Here is a 17752-nt window from a genome sequence, read left to right as displayed (position 1 = left end):
TTTAAACATCGCCTGATGACAGCAGGCGTAAGAACAGACCAGCATCTTAAATGTTATTTACAGAGGTTTTATTAATTACAGTGGCATGTTTACAGCTCGGCATTACCAAAGTTAAATCAGAAAATAAAAGATTATAACGTTTAATTCAAGGATTTGTAAATGTTTATGGGTTAATAAACTCTAAACTGGTTTACTGTTGCTAAATTACAGCTTATGTAATGATTATTAGGTTTCATGGTAATAAGCTACAAGTGGGATGTGTCGACCATTTGAAATGAACAGCGAACATGAACATGAAGCTAAAACGTTTGGTGATTAATAAAAGTCTAACATGAGCATGTTTTCCCATCTCTCCGTGTCTTACAACGCCATCTTGTGGTCCGAGTTTAAAATTAGCAATTTAATTGGTTTTTCCGGGGGAAAATAACAGTATTTAATGTGTCTGAAAAGCACAATCCTGATTGTCCTCAGGTTGTTATTTGCAACAGGGTGATTCGATACCACAGTCGAATAAAAGTAAAGGTCCGCTCTCTTAATTCTTCAGTACCAGCTCTGACTTTGGGAGTCATTTCCCGGTTCCTTGGGTGATCTTCTGAAGCAAATAGTCCATTTGGAGGTTCAGATTGGGCTGTCCTTTCTTGGTCTTTCTGCTCAGCATCTGAAACGTCTCCAACTTTTTCTCTTTGTACTTCTGAATGGCTTCGTTTCTCTGCTGGCTGCTTTTCAGATACTCCTGGGATTACACAGGACATGCATTCAAAAGAAAAAGAAACCGGTCAGACTGCAATTAATTCGGAGTCATAGGTAAACGTTAACAAATAAACAATAAAATAAAAAGGTAAATATTTCACCTCTTTCTTCTTTTTCCTTTTTTCTGTGATTGCCTCAAATTCCTCTTTTGTCTTCTGGTAGGACGTCTTCTTCAGCACTTTTTTCCTCATGCGGTTGCTCATTGGAAGGCTGGAAGAGAATATCATTTAGGCAGTATTAATCTGTTTCCCAATCTGCTCAGCACTCCAATTCAAGAAATGTTCATGTTTTGCAATTAAACTGTTCCCTTCATCACAGGTTTAGGTAGTGATTGAACTTCTCTATGTCTTTATACAGTCCCTTAGATCACTTAAAGTCACTCTGAATCTCACAAATTCAGGCTTATGTTTAGGAGATTAGAGTCAAGACATTTTCTCACCCGTCTTTCTCTGCAGCTGCTCTTGTTTCAGGATTCTCAGTGGCAGAATCTGTCCGCTCAGAACTACCAGTAACTTCTGGATCGGGCTCCTCCTCCTCCTCAGCAGCAGCAGCAGCAGTAGCCTCATTCTCACCCCTCTCCTCCTCTTCCTTCTCCTGCCATTTCATTCTCAGTTTACTCCTGTTCAGTCTATTGGTCCAGGCTTCGTTCTTCAGTTTCTTGGCCTCGGCTTCGTATAGGTGCCTGAGGTGTTCCGGGTAGTCCTCCTTGTACATTGCTTTGGACTCTGGGTGTCTCCTCCTCTCCTTCCGCAGCAGCTTGTTGTACTCATGTTTGACCTTTTCTTTCCTCTTTAAAGCAAACCCCTGACCTGAGGACGGAAGACAAAGGCATACCATTGGAAATGAAGTCAACCATATATTTTAATACAGGTTTGCTTGGTGGACCTTTAAATGCTGGATTTATTGAAAGTCTGATATATTTGGCAAAATAAGATTTTAGCTAAGATCAAAGTGTGTCACGTAGAAATGCCATTTTAACTCCCATCATGTATCAAACTGTTGTTCCTCACTACTCACGTTAGTTGTATTTAGCAATAACGTACCTTCCTTAACACTGCCTTCGTATACTTTCTGCTCGGGGACCCATTTCCTCTTCTGCTTGACACCCTGGCCGTTATTGTTTGACTTCTTCCAGTTGCCATCTTTCGCGGTAAACTTCTTAGTCTTCCTTTGTTGATCCGTCGGCGCCATTTGAGTTAAAACTTGCCAGGTAAAGTCAAATGTTTACCACAATCATGCGGGTTCGGGTCGCACGCCGTTTCCTCACAGTCGCGGTGTGATGACGCGTTTACAGCAGGCATGAATAATCGATTACGGAGCCACCAACTTTGATACAATTTATTGAAATTTCAGAGGCAAATCTGATGCAGTATTTTGGCACATATGAAATGCCTACCGTTCTATGTACGCTACTGTATATTTTGTTTAAAAAATACATATTGTAAAATCATCGAACAGTCTTTTCGACTGCTTATGTCTAGGCGTACATCAGCAGTGGACGACGACTTACATGCTTCACTCGGGCCTCCTTTAGAGAGCTTTTTAATATGTTATCCGCTGAATACAGCCTCGCAGAAATTCAACGTCGAATAGATGAAGTTCAGCGGTTTCTGTCTGTAACACTGAGCATCGCCAATGCTCACACTGTGGAGTTTTACACTCACGACGCGTGGAACCGCTTCATGGCCGTGCCACCTCAGCAGGTCCTGTCAACGGTTGGTTCATGTAGTGACCAGCAGGGGGAGCCAGAACACAAAGCAAATGGTAACTACCATATAAATATACATTTACATATAAAATACCACATAAATATATATTTGCTTTATATTTGACTGTGTATAGTTTTAGTATCTATCATACACACAGAGTGAAATTCAAAGTTCCACGAGTTCCTGTGTCTGTTTCCAGAATCAGAGCAAACCGGGACCACATTTGGGTTTTGCAATGATACAAACCGGCTGGTTGACACCCGAGAACTGTTCCAGGCGGCTAAGGCCCATTCTCTCCCTGGCCTTGGAGTCTGCATGAGCAGGGATGAGCTACTGCAGGTCCTCAGAGGGAACGGGCCCGAGTCTGGTGCTCCAGTAGCAGCTATAGGTAGGACAGAGTGGACTGTCTGAGCACATTGTTCCATGCTGAGGGTATAGGAAACCAGGCAAGGAATGTCCAGCTGTGTGTTTTATTTCGTAAAGGTACATTGCACGCAAATATGACTTTTGTTCTGTCTAACCCAGATGCTGAGCTGGTGACGGACGAGTTTATGAACTCGAAGAAATCCCACGAGGTCAAGTCCATGTCTGAGGTGGTGGCGTGTCTGGCCCAGTGCTGCAGAGTCAAACAGGTCGAGTGACATTTTTGAACTTGCAATGAAAACCTTAAAGGCTCTGTTTAGGAGAGGTTTGATAGAACTTTTATCCCAGCAACCTGATTTGGTTACTCTCTCTCTCCGTCCAGGTGATAGATGTCGGCTCGGGGAAGGGCTACCTGAGCTCCTTTCTGTCTCTGCAATACCGCCTCCGGGTCTACGGCATCGACTCCTCCAGCACCAACACCCACGGGGCCCAGGAGAGGAACCGGAAAATGAAAAAGTTCTCCAGGGCGTACCAGAAACACAACAAGGCAGTGATGGCACAGGGAGAGGCCACACTTTCACCTCAGGAGGAGTTAGTAGACGTAAAGCCTGGACTAGATGGAGACGACGATGTCGTGTATGGCGATGGGGTAGGAACTGTGTCTCAGGAGGAGCAGGTGTTAATCGGCCTATCAGACGTCAACCCTGCAGTGGAAAGGCATTCAGAGTCGAACCCAGACACAGAGGAGCTCTTCCTCAGCGCCCTATCGGTGGATGTGATACAGCCTGCATCCCCCAGAGTTCCCTCCAGCCAACTGAGCGCCGAGGAGAGGGAGAGGAGGAAGAGGGAGAACCTGGAGAGGAAAGCTCAGAACAGAAGCGGCGGCGGCAGCGTCATGTTTTCTCCCCTCACTTCTTACGTTACCGCTGAAACGGAGCTCCGAGAGCTCATCAACGAGCTGGAGGTGAGCAGATCCAAAGTTTTAAAAAGAAAAGTAAACGTTGGAAATAGATCTACTGTGTGTTTGGGTGCCGATAGGAGGCCAACCGCAGAGTATAGTAGCAAAGCTCGATTCCCACAGCAGCTTCTGAAGTTATGAGTCTTGCCACAGCAGCTGGAGTTCGCATTACTGGAGCAAATGTTAGATGTTTTTTTGCAGTGCCAAATCTGCAAGCGTGTCACCATCAATACATTTTACCATCAATCTCCTCCCCCCACCTCCCTCTCCCCTTCTTTTGTTCTCTCCTCTCTCTCTCCGCACGCTTTCTCCGAGATTCCAGGATGCGGTCATGGTCGGCCTGCACACGTGCGGCGACTTGGGTCCCAGCACCCTGAGGATGTTTGCGGCGAAACCGGAGTTGGCCGCAGTCTGCAGCGTGGGCTGCTGCTATCACCTGCTGTCTGAGGAGTTTGAACCCGCCGCCGGACAGGGTAACCAAAACGCACACACACACACACACACACACACACACTGGCAGTGACACACAGAGATGCAGATCACAGCCAGGGACAGATAAGTGTGTGTCTGTCTCTCTGTGTCTTAGAAAAGCTGTGACAGTCACACTCCGCCTGTTTTTTCAAGGAACATATGGTTTCCGTCTTCTTCACTCGCACACATCCCATAACTCGAAACCTCAGACACCTGCAGCGTCCACTTCATCACTCTGACCCAATCCGAAAGGAAATATTACCTTCCCACGCGAAGCCACATAAACACTTATAGTCATATTTTACAGTAAACAAGTCAAATGTTCCGCTGAGAGTCTGGAGACTCAGCCAAGCTGCCTGCTTCTGGAGATTGAGTTTGAGCTTCCGAAACTCGCCGTTTGAGCCATCAGAGTGGATTTACGGAGTGGATTTAGGAGAGCCGTTCAAGGCTGCTGAAATTGTGATTGATTCCATGTCTAGCGTGTTGTATGCTCTTGGTTTAGTAGGACTTCACTGTTATTTAGTTAGCCTGGACTTCAGGATAATAGACCGACACCGTCCTCTTTTCATACTCCTTCACTGCTCAGTTTACAAGGTATGAAGTCGTCTACATGCGTCCTCGCTGCAGTGACTGCAGCCTCTGCCTCACTATAAGAACGAGCCCTCGCTACAGTCGATACCGTGTCGCGTCATCTCCCGTTAACGGCGTGACCTGCGACCCCTCGCGTCTTCGGGAGCCCGTCGTGGCATCAGCCAAGAGCGAGCGGAAAAATTATATCACGACGGTTCATTGAAAACACTTCTTTCCACGCTTGTTTCCCGAACTCCAGCTGATCTCTTAAAGAAGTGAACAAAGGCACGCACACACACACACACACACACACACGCACACACACGCACACATTCTCTCCCCTGTTGGCCTTACAGTGCAGTCTGGGATGCAGGCCAGCCCCTGTGTTGGCCTGTCTCACACTAAAACAGAGCTGAAAAGCTTTATTATAGAAGGCTTAATTTATGTGATTGTGCTGATTTGGGAATGAAGCGATTACTTAATTGCGTCAACCACGTTTAGAACCTTATGTGGAATCCGGAGTCCAATGTCTGTCGTGCTGTTTACTCACAACAAGTTAAGTACATTCTGGCGTCTTAAACTCTGGAGCCAGCGTGTCTCCTCACAAAACATTTGCAAATGTACGATGGCACCACAAGGACAAATCCGAAATATTTGTACGTAGGCCACTTCAGATGCGAACTCTGTGGCCAACATGAGGTTAGCTACTACAAACAGATCTCTGTATGTGCTGTAAAGGCTCGTCCACTTCGATTGCCTTCAGAGGGCCCGTGTCAGCAAGCCACGTGTCTGTGCTGCACATGTTACGACTGCTTCTTTTGACGGCATCCCTCTGGATTCAATGCGCCTTGGCCTCAGTCACTGACCTTTTTAGAGATGACATGAAAAGGATGGCAGGCTGTCAAGTAGTCACATTCAGTACCCTCCTAGTGGGAATCTGTGTGTGTGTGTGTGTGTGTGTGTGTGTGTGTGTGTGTGTGTGTGTGTGTGTGCGTGTGCGTGTTAAGCTCTGCTACGGTTAAAACATGTGTGGAGCTTATTGCTCGTCTCACAACAGCAGACACAGGTCTCTTTAAGGCTTAGATATTAGGGAGCAATGAGTTTTATCTTAATTCTTCAATTCAAAGACATAAAAGAAGAGGATGGAATTCTTTTGTCTTTATAAATTAGAAATAAAATCCTACTGCTCTCTTGAAGTTTCCCTTTGCACATATTTAAAATTCACACCGCCTGATTGCCGTTGTTTGAAAAGCCGCCTTTAATCAACCAGAAGGGATCCATCAGTTGTTATCTCCGTGCGTTCCCTCGCAGAGTGCTCGCGTGGCGTGTGTGGTTTCCCTCTGAGCCAGTACCTCCGCGACCGGTCCTGGTTCTGCGGCAGAAACGCCAGGATGTCGGCTTGTTTGGTGAGTTTGTGCGACAGTGCGAATCTTTCCCACATAAACATGTTAACGGCCCTTTTTTTTAAATTACTGTACGAGGGTATGTTGATGAAGCAGTTTTTTACCTCACGACTACAGCTTCAGCTCAGTTTTTCCCAAGAATTGTCTTAACGCTCTTCCATTTTTCAAAAAAAAAAAACAGGCCCTGGAGAGAGTTTCACACGGCCAAGGGGTAAGTAAGGCATGCGTGCTAATTGCAATCAATATATAAATTCATAGCCACCATCGCATTAAATGTCTTTCTCCAAACTGTCACTGCTTCAAACCCATCAAAACAAATCTGCGAAGTCCTTTCAAACATCGGTGTTCACAATCACTCCAGACTGCGTTATCTTCATCGTAGATCTTCAAACAGCCTGTGATCGACTACAGTGTGTTTATTTCGGAGCTCCGGGCCAAAAGCCTGATACACGATCCCACCATCCATTAATATGGAATGTTTATAAATATTAATGCAATCACGGTGAGATTGATTACTTGTTGGAAGTAAGGGTCTGAATCCAAAGAGCAGGCTGATTGCTTGCTAGATCTTGCATCAGGCTTGGAAAGTGTCAGAAATATTCATCAACTGTTCCGTAGACACGCTGAGCGAAACACACGGGAGAAGCGATCTCTTTAAGAAGTACAGCAAACTGCATCATGTTGAGTCGTCTTTGATCTGTCCTGCAGATTCAGATGGAGTCTCTGTTCTACCGAGCCGTCCTTCACGTCATTCTGAGGGATCACTACGGCTGCTTTAAAAGGTATCATCCAGCGGTTTGCATCTGGCATCACTTTAATAGGAGGAAATTACAGCAAGTGTACAGCACTTAAAATGTCTTCCGGGTGTTATTTAACAGTGTCAACACACAGGAACACATGTGAGCTCCACACTTCATTTCAGTGGCAGTCGAAAGTATTTTAGTTTGGTTACGAACGAGCAAAGTAGCAGAGCAAATATTTGCATCATTGACTTTAGTGCTGAAACAAAGTGGTCAATTTCAGATTTCAGTCTTGGACTTTAAGTTGGACAAAACAAGCTTTTTGTAGACGTCATCTTGGGCTCTAGGAATGTGTGAGATGCATTTTCTTTTCAAATATACGATGACAAAAGGAGGTGAGCCGTTGCATGCAGAAAATAAAAAAAACAAATATGCTTAATATGTGCACAAATACAGTCACGAAATAACATAAAAGACACTAGTTTGGTTTCCAAATGTGTTCAATTCTCTCACTTTTCTGCAGTCAGCTGCTACGTTCATAAGAGTTTATAGATAATGAATAAGAACAATAAACACATTATTGGATAAAGACAGAAAAAAAAAGCTGGATTTGTTTTTTATTTGTATGAATGGATCTTTTCTGCTCATATAGTTCCTAGAGGAGCATGAAGAATGAGGTCCAGATCCTCACTAGATTACCACCATTGCAGCACCTATTCATCACAGTCTAGTCCTTTTAGAAGTGTCTTCACTGTTTGATTCCGGTTGCTAATGTTGTTTGTGTCACCGGGCAGGAATGAGACGTTCAGACCTATATTTTGTGTTTGCTCTGCAGTGAGAAGCGAGTTGGGAATGTCTACTCCAAGGCTAAATCCTTCGTGGACTACGTCCGTCGAGCTCTACGCAGGCTGGAACTGGACGAATCAAAGGTGAGGGCCAGAATATCACACTCGTCTTACAAAAACAAGGCCTCCCAGAAACCAACTGTGGCAGTCTTCGTTTTGGCAGAATTAGAGGGAAAATATGTCCTCGTTGGTGTTTAGGCACCAGGATGCATGCCCACATATTCAGTGCCACTTTCATTCATTAAAGTCCGGACTCTCACGCATGATGCTATGCTTCTCGTCAGCTCTCTGACGGTGACGTCCAGGATTACCACGACACGTACAGACCACGAATGGGCGAGATGCATGCCTTTAATATGGTGAGTCCTCGGTCATGATTTAGCTGAACACGCTGATTACGAGAAAAACATTTTTCATTCCTGTAAAAATGAGATGTTTAATGCCAATAAATTGCAGACCATTAAGTGAGATCACCGTAGTCTGCTGGTTGTACAGAACGGGAAGAAAAGGAGCCTCTGGTTGCAGCCGAGACCACTAATTGAAGTGTCAACCAACATACCAATTTTCTGTCATGACACAAAGCAGTAGAATGTTTTTTTGGGGATCGCCCACCAGCTACCGGGAAGACACTGGTCATGGTGGGTTTTCGTATGTAGAGTCAGTATTGGGAGTAGCTGGAAAAGGGATAACCTACAAGCAACTTTGCATCAGAAAAGCACTGATATGAAATAAAGAAACATATATTTAAAATCATCTCATGTCGTCATCTTTGTGCAGTTGAAGGTGACCCTGGCTCCCTGTATTGAAGGTCTGATTCTCCTGGATCGCCTCTGCTACCTGAAAGAGCAGGTAAAGTCATCTCAGTCGGGACACGCTCATCAGTCGGTCATCGCTAAAATAATCTGAATTCATTTTTGGAGGCGTGGCTCTGCTCTCACGATGAACCCCCTTTGAAAGAACCTGGAATACATGAGGTCATACTGAATAGACACAAAGCATAGAATTTGTGTAGATGTAGAAATAGAGCGCCAACTCAATTTGTTTCTATCGTCCGCCAACTGTAGTGGTTAGTTCATGATTATAGATATTAGAAAAAGCATGTGGAGCAGGTATAAAAAAAGATTCCTAACTGACTTAAGCAGCTGTGTGACACACACGGCTCACTCTTCCTCCCCGTCCCAGCTGGACTCCTCTTTATAATCTGCTCGTACAGCTCGTTGATTGGGATTTTAAATGTGCTTCCCGTGTGATGAAAGCAAAGACGCAGAAATCTCAGCTGAGATCTCCGACAATAATATAGGTGTCGACTAAATTAAAGCCAGCCCGCAATTTGACGTTTCATGCTTCTGCAGCCAAACACAACATCCCGTAATCTTCAGCCCGAGTCAGTCTGATGGGACGTGTAGAAGCCGAGAAGTTTTTTGAAGTCGTGATTGCATGCGTGGCTGTGTGTCAGATGGGACTTCCTCAATAGGGTCCTGTAATCAAACTACATCACGTCGAGAGCGCTGCTCAGCTTTGAGCGATCTCCCCGGAGGAGGAGCAGAGGAGGGAAAAAGAGGAGGTGATGAATGGATGTGAATATGATCCATGTGATGATAAGCGTGCTGCAGCATGAGTTGTGATTATTACTCAGAAACATACTGTAGCTTTTGTGTAGGTTTCCATAGAGCGTTGATAGTCAAACAGTGATGCACTTGTTAAGCAATGTGTACACTGTGACGCGATGTCTGCTGAAAGGTCAAAGGTCCAAAAATTGTCGGATGAAATATGCGTTGGTGATCGTGTGTGTTAGCAACGAATCCAAAGAGTTTCATTCCTCAAACAATCAAGGAAACTAGTGTTGTGTGTGTGCTGTTTCTAGCGATGGGATGTTGGTGTGTTGGTCAACCACTGTGGTCCAGAAATATCTCATTTGACGGATTGCCATGGCATTTCACACAGGCATTCATTGTCCCCAGAGGATGAATCTTACGGACTTTTGGGATCCCCTGACTTTTTCATCTGGCTCCACCATGAAGTTGACATTTGTGCTTTAGAGTGAAACGTCTCAACAGCTATTGGGATAGATGTGCCACTGCACAGACATTCGTGGTTCCCAGAGGATGAATCATAACCCACTTTGGTGATCCCTTCTTTCCATATAGCGCCACCATCAGTAGTGCTAACTCAAATGTTAGCATGCTAACTTGCTAAACCAAGATTGGTAAACATGGTAAACATTATTCCTTTTTATGAGAAAACCAGTTGCAGCTTTTGCAGTTAGATCAAAATCAAATTTAATGTGAAGACTAATTCAATTAGAGGATTAATGGGTTTTCCCATTCTGCCGTCATTTAATGGATGCAGTAAAAGTAAGCCTTCAACAGCAGCTAGTGTGGCCGATGACTTCGTCCTGTTTCTTCTCCAAAATGACCTATTACTGCACAGATAGCCACCGAGGAAAACAAACGTGTTCTACACATGAACAGGGGTCCACCTGACACAATATTTGTACAGATGTTTCTTCTCTGGGGATTCAATAGAGACCTCTAACGGGGAGAACATCACACAGCAGAGGATGCCAGGGGGGGGGCTCACAAAGCTAAGCTTGGAGGAGGATCTAGACTTTTATATCCACGTGTTTTTTATTCAGCTCTATTGTGTTTCCTTGTGTCCTACAGGAGGATTTATCGTTCTCTGCACTGGTGCAGCTCTTTGATCCCCTGCTGTCTCCGAGATGTTACGCTGTCGTCGGACTGAAGAGTTAAGAAGACAGAATCTCATGTTGATTAACAAACATATGCCTGTGATTACAATACACTGCTTGAGAGGTCATGATTATACATGATTGTATCAGCACACTTGAGCGATTGTGTTGTGTATGTTTTCTCTCCTGCTCGTTTTGATTATATGTATGATTTAATCTAAATTTAGCAATTTATTTATGCAGCCTCTGTATCACTTTCAGCCACATCTTGGTTTGTTTCATATACACTTTACTGAAAAATAAATCTCCAGAATGTTTAGCTTTTAGTCCTTGACTTTGTACGTCTTCATAAAAACATATGGTCAAAACACCTGGAAAAACTGTCAGTCCTGTTTGATTGGATTGTGTCCATCTCAGGTTTTTGTCTTTCGTGAGTCTTGAGAAAACACTTGTTTTTAAGGACCGTTCAGGGAGCCAGGGGCATTGTGGGATTTAGGGAGGCCTCAGATCCCCTCTGTTGACAGGTCTGGAAACCGCATTTCTAGGCTTCCAGACCAGAGGAAGTAGGGGACACGATAGACGGGGCAAGGGGCGCCCTTGACCCCGTTTTACTTCTGTTTTGCTTTGTGCTTGCTCATTTAATAAATCATTCTCTCCTTACATGTTTGATAACAAATGTTATAGTCTTGAGTACAGACATGAATTATGGTCATGGCAGTTACACTAAAGCGGATAGAAAGCAGGCACAAGGTAGAGAAGGAAATGGAGCCTTTAGGGCACCAACAACATCATTCTGTGGGATTGTTATTAACCTAATTTACAAGTTTAGAAATACTATTTGAAATACCACAAGAGACAAATTCTTATAATTGTACCATTTGAGACTGTAAACTTCCCTTTGTTCTGTTTTAGACTACAATTAGTGGCCCTAGGTCAGTGTTACCAACCAGGGCGGCTTCTGCAGTAGCCAGGGTCATTTAGAAACATCAACTTGATATATAAATTGTGTTTTTATTAAGAAAATAAACACTTATTGAGTCGGCGATAACACTTCACTACCTTGCTTTGCGATTAAGAGTACATGAAAAAAAGCAAGTGGAGAAGTTAAAGCAGCTAAACGAAGCCAAATGGTTGAAATAGAAAACTTCCTCGCTAAAGTTAAAGGTTTTTGAAATATTATAGTATTTGATAAATGGATGAAAGAATAAGCTAAAACTTATCGATAAATGGTGGAAACACATTTGAAACACAAGAAGTGTCATCATTGAAGGGGTACTTGAGTTCATCTAACAGGTCTGTAGGTGTGTCTGACAAAAATATGTTCTCTTTCCTAATGAACCTTCATCCTGTCATCTTATGCCCCGTGTGTCTCTCTCACTATCCACCACTGAGTCAGCAATGTTCATAGCTGCTGTGCATGTGAACAGTGTTGATGAAAGCTCTGTAGGAACATCCTTTTTTTTTTTTAATTACGGAGACAAAAATAGCCTGAAACAATGGTCCCACTGTGCAGTGCTCGTGCAAAACGCTTCCTCATATCACACCTTCCACTGCTTATATTATTTGTCACTGCAGCTGCAGCAGCCTGCACATCTGTATCCATAGGTTCTGTCAACGTTGCTGTGGTGACACGGCGTCCCAGAGCTTTATTTGTATTTTTACCTCGGTAAAGACAGATGGCGAGGCTCTCCGCTGCATCTGGACCATGTTTGGATGCGGCACCGAGTTTCACGCTGACAGCCTGCTGTAGCGGCCAAACCACACTGACTCGAATGCAAGCACTTGAGACGTGAGCGGGGTTTGTTTTGGGATACAAATGTTGCCAGGGTTTTGTTGTGGCTGAGTGAGTCATGTCCTGTCGACCTGCCCCGTCCTTGATTCTTGCACGCATGTTTGCCCACATATATGTATAAACACACCCTGGTATAGTCCTCTTTCATGTGCCCACATAGAAGACAAGAAAAATGTTATGAGGAAAAAGGCCTGATTCCAATACACACAAACAAACATGGAAACTTACATGAAAAAATCAGCAAAAGCTATCAAGGCAACGCAGTGGGTAAACACAGTTTGCATTTAAGGAAAACAGGGTTACAGGTTGTGATGACAGCTTGGAGACAGAAATATTCAGCAAAGGGGAGAATCATGCAAGGCAATCCCACAGATGACTTTTCATTGCAAGTCAGGAATGAGAGGAAGTGGAGGGGAAGTGAGGGGAGTGCGTCAAACAATCCGGCCCTTTGCTGTGATCACTGTTTCTCACGGCGGTGTTTGGATATGACTCAAGTTCCTGCTCCCCTCTTTGATATGAAAAATCATCCCAGGGTTTCCTCCTTCTTCATGAACAGGAAGGGACCTACATTTGCAGTTTGTATGCTTTTAAACCGTCATCCAATCACGTCTACGAGTTCTCAGCTGGTTGATGTTGTCATTTGGATTGAAAGAATAACCTTTCTTCTGGCTCATAAAGTTATGACAAGGAACTTTGAACATCCTGATGCCTCTGTATGACCTATGGGCCGTATTTGTGGGCCCGCTGGAGGGAAGGGAGGCCCGGGAGAACCAGAACCAGGACTGAGCGGGCAGACTGTCAGACCCTGCTACAGTATAATGAGAGGTTTTCTGAAGGTAATCTGGTGCACGGAAACAATGATTTTGTCCGCAGGGACCGGCAAAAATCAACAAGTAGCTTCAATCAATTTAAAATTTGGAAGGAAAATTGGCAGGCTTTACGCAGCATCAACCTTGAAAAATTAAGAAAGGGAGTGAGAGAAAGAAGGGGGTTAATGAAGTGAACATTTATAAAAGGTCGGGGAGAATGGTGACGATGAAAAAGCCGTTCAGAGCTCTGTAACATCATCACGAGCACACCAAGACCATCACGTGTACATCCACTCTCATAATGTCTTCCATCTGATCGTCATGTTGTCCTGTTTTAACTGTCCCCATTGCACAAACTGGGATTTTTGTTTTTCTGTGCCTGGGCAGACAGCCATCAGAGAGAGGAGTGCCAGGATGTAGCCCTGGCTGCCATCAACATGCCCCTTCAGTCACAAACTGACTGCACTTCTCTGCCAGATGCCCTGCTTGTGAGAAAGAGGGGATTTGGCTGGGTATTGAGCTGGGCACACATGACTCGTTATAGATTAAAATCTGCTGTTTTCACCTCCAGTCACGACAGATTTAATATCTGGAGGGCTACATTTACAAAAAAAAATTGCATTTCACACCTGTCAGGGTTTTATCTGTGGGCGCGTAAACAGGCGTGTCAAACGTTTGACTCTCTGAGCCTCAGGAAACACTGTTTTCAATGTGAAACCCAGTCATCACGTATCATCAAATAACAATATTTGTCCCTCTGATTCATATTTTCCATGAATCTTGCCCATGTTGTCCAGATAAATATCAAATTAGATAAATCTAAAACATCTGGCAAGTCATAGAAAACAGTCACAGAAAACTAGAAAGACTGTTAAGTATGGCTTGAACTCCTATTCCACAGCTTCAAGCTGTTATGCAAAACAATGCAACACTTCATTTCCCCCTGTCTTAATATGATTTACGTGATTCAAACTGGCTTTGATTGTATTTTACTAAAATCGAATGTTTGAAGAATATAAATCCAGAATCTGTAAATATCTTCAGTAGTGAGCTGTGATTAAAGGGCTACTGGGATTACAGTACATACTGTAAAATACATTCCCTGTAGAATTGACATCATGTTTGTACAAACTGCAATGTTTAGTGGATGTGACGGAAAGAAACTGAAGTGGAGGACCACACCGATTTTCCTGTCATGTAGAGTAAACTCCGTGTTTGTGCTGTCCTTTAACGCTTTAAACAGTTTCCTGAGGTAATAAAAGGCTTTACGTTGTATACATTGGATGTGTTTTACAGTATCACTGAACTCAGGAAGCGTAGTATCAACAGGAAAGCCTCTAATTTAACCAGTCAGGTTTAGCATCGCTCCTCTTTTATTCCCCCTCTGATGCAGCTTCAGTCTCCAAAACACATCAAATGTATTGCACACATGAGCAACATAAAATAGCATATCAGATGTTGCATTTTATGTTTATATGGTGTTTTATTTGATCTCTTTTTGTTTTATTTCATTTTCACAGTCTGTCTTTTCTGAAACAATGCAATCCACTCACCTATTTAACTGACATTCAAGCCGTTTTTACAGTCCATCATCGGTGTGGTGTGACAGTAAACTTACAATACAACTAAGTATCCTTCTTACTTCAGCGCCAAACCCAAACAGTCATCAAGACCACCCCTCTTATTCCACACAGTTATATCTCTGATCTTCCTGAGCAGAAGGAGGAGCTGACTCAGGGTGGATTTGATTTGGTGTGTGATGTCTCTTGATTTTAGGTCGATGGTCAGTGTTGATATTAATACCATGGAAGCGCTATTTCTGTTAGGGCAGGGCCCCGGCCCGGTCTTTACAGCTGTGATTATCTGTTTCCTGCGTGATGTTTATCTGCTGGGGTGAAGGAGCAGTTTTTTCCGGAGTAAATAGCACAGGAAAATGACCATTACTCGCTCTGAATAGCTCAAAGGGGAGAGGAAACCTCTTAATAACGGGGTTGATGGAAATACAGTTTGTTGTTCGAGACTATCCTGTTGATCAGTTTTGTCTCTTAAATTGCATGTGTATGTTATCTTGTATCACACAAAACCATGAAGTTATGCATTTCTGTATAATAACCATTGCACGATGCTTCACAATCCTTAAGGGAATAATTTGACATTTTGGGAAGTATGCTTTCATGTCAAGAGATGCGTCAAAAGTTTCATACCACTCGTGTGTGCGTTAAATTTGAAGCTGCAGCCAGCAGCCTATTAGCTTAGCTTAGCATGAAAAAAAGAAAGAAAGAAGAAAAATACATTCATCAGTAAATGTAAATACCCCCAATGATTTACCAGAGCCCTCAGCTCTGCCCCCTCAGACTTCGTCATCTGAAACCCCAAAAAGGATGTTTTATTCAGGACTCTTGCCTGTTTACAAAGAGCAGGCGATATATTCCAAGGTGGGGACGTCACAGACGAAGTAAACACTTCTTCTGTAAATGTGTTTGTTTTGCCCTGGGTCTGTTTATACTCTCGACAGGAGCATGTTTCCCTCGTTTCCTTAGCTAATCCCTGAATCACTTGTGCCGACTTGCAAGACGCAGCACCCCTTTGTCCCCCACGGGGCAGAGTCGTGCATCTTGCTTTGTGTTTACCTGTGGGTTTGTTTGGGTTTATGTTGTGACAATGTTGGTGTACAACTCCCCTCATCTGACTAAACCGGCAAGGAGAAGGCTGTATCATAAGGTTGCGGCGTGACAAACAGGACTGAGTGTCTTCCAACAAGCCAAACAAAGGCTCTCATTCGTTACAGCTGGACGCTGATGAATGCTACAGAAGAGCATAAGTCTCAGGTACAAAAACACAGAGGCCTGTCCAACAGGTTCCATGAGGTCAAGGTCAAGTCTTTTTCAGCATGAGGGTCTCCTGGTGCCCGTTACAAATGACTGCTCTCGCCCCGCCACTGTCTCACCCATCACCGGCCGATGCCCTTGCGCTCTAACAAGCCCCTCTCCGGCCATCTGTTTTCCTCCCTCCACTGGATTTCTTTGCTCAGAGCCCTGACTGAGGGCCAGGCGTCGGTCCAGCTGGTAGTCAGCGGGACCTGGCTGCACGCTTCCAAACTGACGCCCAGATGCATTCTCACCATAGGGTGAGGTACAACAGTTCATCGATCACACCCGCTATCCCAGTTTAGCCTCTCCATAGGGACGCTGGGGGGTTGCTGTATAGCAAATGAATCAATATTTTTTATTTGGGGGTTAGAATGAGATGATGTGATAAATATGGCATCTCAGCTGTTTAGCAGGGCATTAAAAGTGTTGTCAGATTTGCCCCCCATCAGCTTCCTATAATATATAATAATAATGTAATCTTCATTTTACAAGCAGAGGTCAAGATAGGGGTCCTACATGGGATTAATTAAGTTATGTTTTATACATGTTTACTGTCATAGTCTATATATTTTGGACATTATCATGATGAATGTCATTTTTGATTATCTCAGTTGTGGTAGTGATTCAGGTTTAGGCTTTGTTACTTTAAATTTATTTTAATTTTATTGTAAAATGCGCAAATGATAACAATTCAAAACTTGAAATCAAGGTTCGTATAAAGTGGCTCTTTTGTTCATGCCAATGTATTCTTGTTATATGTCCCAGTAAATAAAATAAACCCTAAAGGTAACATTATCTATTGAGTAACACTAAATTAAATACACACACAACGTTGGACTTCTGATATAGATTAACATTGGTGAGTCCCTGTACACGGTTGATCATTATTCTAGTCCACCAGTAATGCACAAAAACACAATCACTTATTTCAGGCACAACCTTTTTTTTTCTCCCTCCAGCGCAGCTCCCATTGCGCATGCTCAGCCTTCCCAGAAAACCACATGCGTCTCCCCGCTCCGCTCTCTCCACTGCCAAGGCGGAGAGATGCGCACACCGAGGACACCGCAGCGAAGAAATGCGCACAGCTCCGAGCCGAACCCGGCTATAGCGGCACCTCCCAGCAACCCCGACCCGTCTCCCAACACCATGGGTCACAGGGAATATGGCTAACTTTGACACACTTTGCATGTCACGGGGAAAAAATGCGGTCTGGAGCGCTGTGCCGCCGAGCGGCTGAATTGAGAGCACAATAACACAAGAGACTTGAGAGAAGGAGGGTGGGAGGAGGAGGAGGAGGTGTGGGGTGGGGGGGAGACCTGATTCCAGTCATTTCTATCCCAGCTTCTCTCCCCACTTTGGCTTTGAGAGATGATCACGGAGCTGGTGTGCACCGCCGTGGCAGTGGGTCTCTATCTGAACACGCTGGACGCGGATTTCTGCTACGATGACAGGTAGGTGCGGAGCGCAGCAGCAGCATCATCACCATCCGCTCCTCCACTTGTCATCTACTCTTGTTACCTCCGCGTAGGTGGGGGGCTGGTCGTTGCGCCTGCCCGCATGTTTGCATGTGCTTAGCCTGTAATGAATCACTGCTTAATCCTCGGCTGGAGTGAAAGGCACAAAGACAGGGAGAAGGAAGGGGAACGTGCTGAAGCCCAATATCACTAAAATGTAACTTGGACCCCTGATCATTGAGTTCATGTTGCTTTATTGCTCCTAATTGCGTTGATTTGCCTTAAATGTCTTGGCATGAATACTATCTGCGTAATATATATTATTTTAT

At 44.1% G+C, this 17752-nt stretch overlaps 3 protein-coding genes across 4 annotated transcripts in view; 2 read left to right on the top strand and 1 right to left on the bottom strand.

The window, feature by feature from the left end:
• Window positions 1-51: 51 nt before the first annotated feature.
• ccdc59 (coiled-coil domain containing 59) lies at window positions 52-2441 on the bottom strand. The gene is made up of 4 exons (XM_031859252.1): window positions 1794-2441; window positions 1190-1559; window positions 852-960; window positions 52-733 (listed from the first exon to the last, which is right to left on the bottom strand). The coding sequence occupies exons 1-4, from the start codon at window positions 1939-1941 to the stop codon at window positions 566-568; spliced, it is 795 nt and encodes a 264-aa protein (XP_031715112.1). The 5' UTR covers window positions 1942-2441; the 3' UTR covers window positions 52-565.
• mettl25 (methyltransferase like 25) lies at window positions 2242-10866 on the top strand. Of its 2 annotated transcripts, XM_031859249.1 has the most exons (12): window positions 2242-2514; window positions 2659-2847; window positions 2985-3091; window positions 3205-3786; window positions 4103-4253; window positions 6133-6227; window positions 6406-6435; window positions 6933-7006; window positions 7800-7893; window positions 8094-8168; window positions 8587-8658; window positions 10473-10866. In XM_031859249.1, the coding sequence occupies exons 1-12, from the start codon at window positions 2298-2300 to the stop codon at window positions 10557-10559; spliced, it is 1773 nt and encodes a 590-aa protein (XP_031715109.1). In that variant the 5' UTR covers window positions 2242-2297; the 3' UTR covers window positions 10560-10866. The 2 variants fall into 2 exon arrangements, with proteins under 2 accessions (XP_031715109.1, XP_031715111.1); XM_031859251.1 differs by lacking the exon at window positions 8094-8168.
• Window positions 10867-16978: 6112 nt separating this feature from the next.
• LOC116389854 (protein O-mannosyl-transferase TMTC2-like) overlaps window positions 16979-17752 on the top strand; it is a 47089-nt gene continuing 46315 nt past the window's right edge. The window contains 1 exon segment of the mRNA XM_031858881.1: window positions 16979-17420. Coding sequence (XP_031714741.1) covers window positions 17338-17420 — 83 coding nt within the window. The 5' untranslated portion in view covers window positions 16979-17337.

The sequence above is a fragment of the Anarrhichthys ocellatus genome, unplaced genomic scaffold, assembly GCF_004355925.1.
Source record: "Anarrhichthys ocellatus isolate YVR2014 unplaced genomic scaffold, GSC_Weel_1.0 scaffold21, whole genome shotgun sequence".
Lineage (NCBI taxonomy): Eukaryota > Metazoa > Chordata > Actinopteri > Perciformes > Anarhichadidae > Anarrhichthys > Anarrhichthys ocellatus.
Note: the sequence above shows the minus strand (reverse complement) of the source record. Positions and strands in the feature narration are given on the sequence as shown.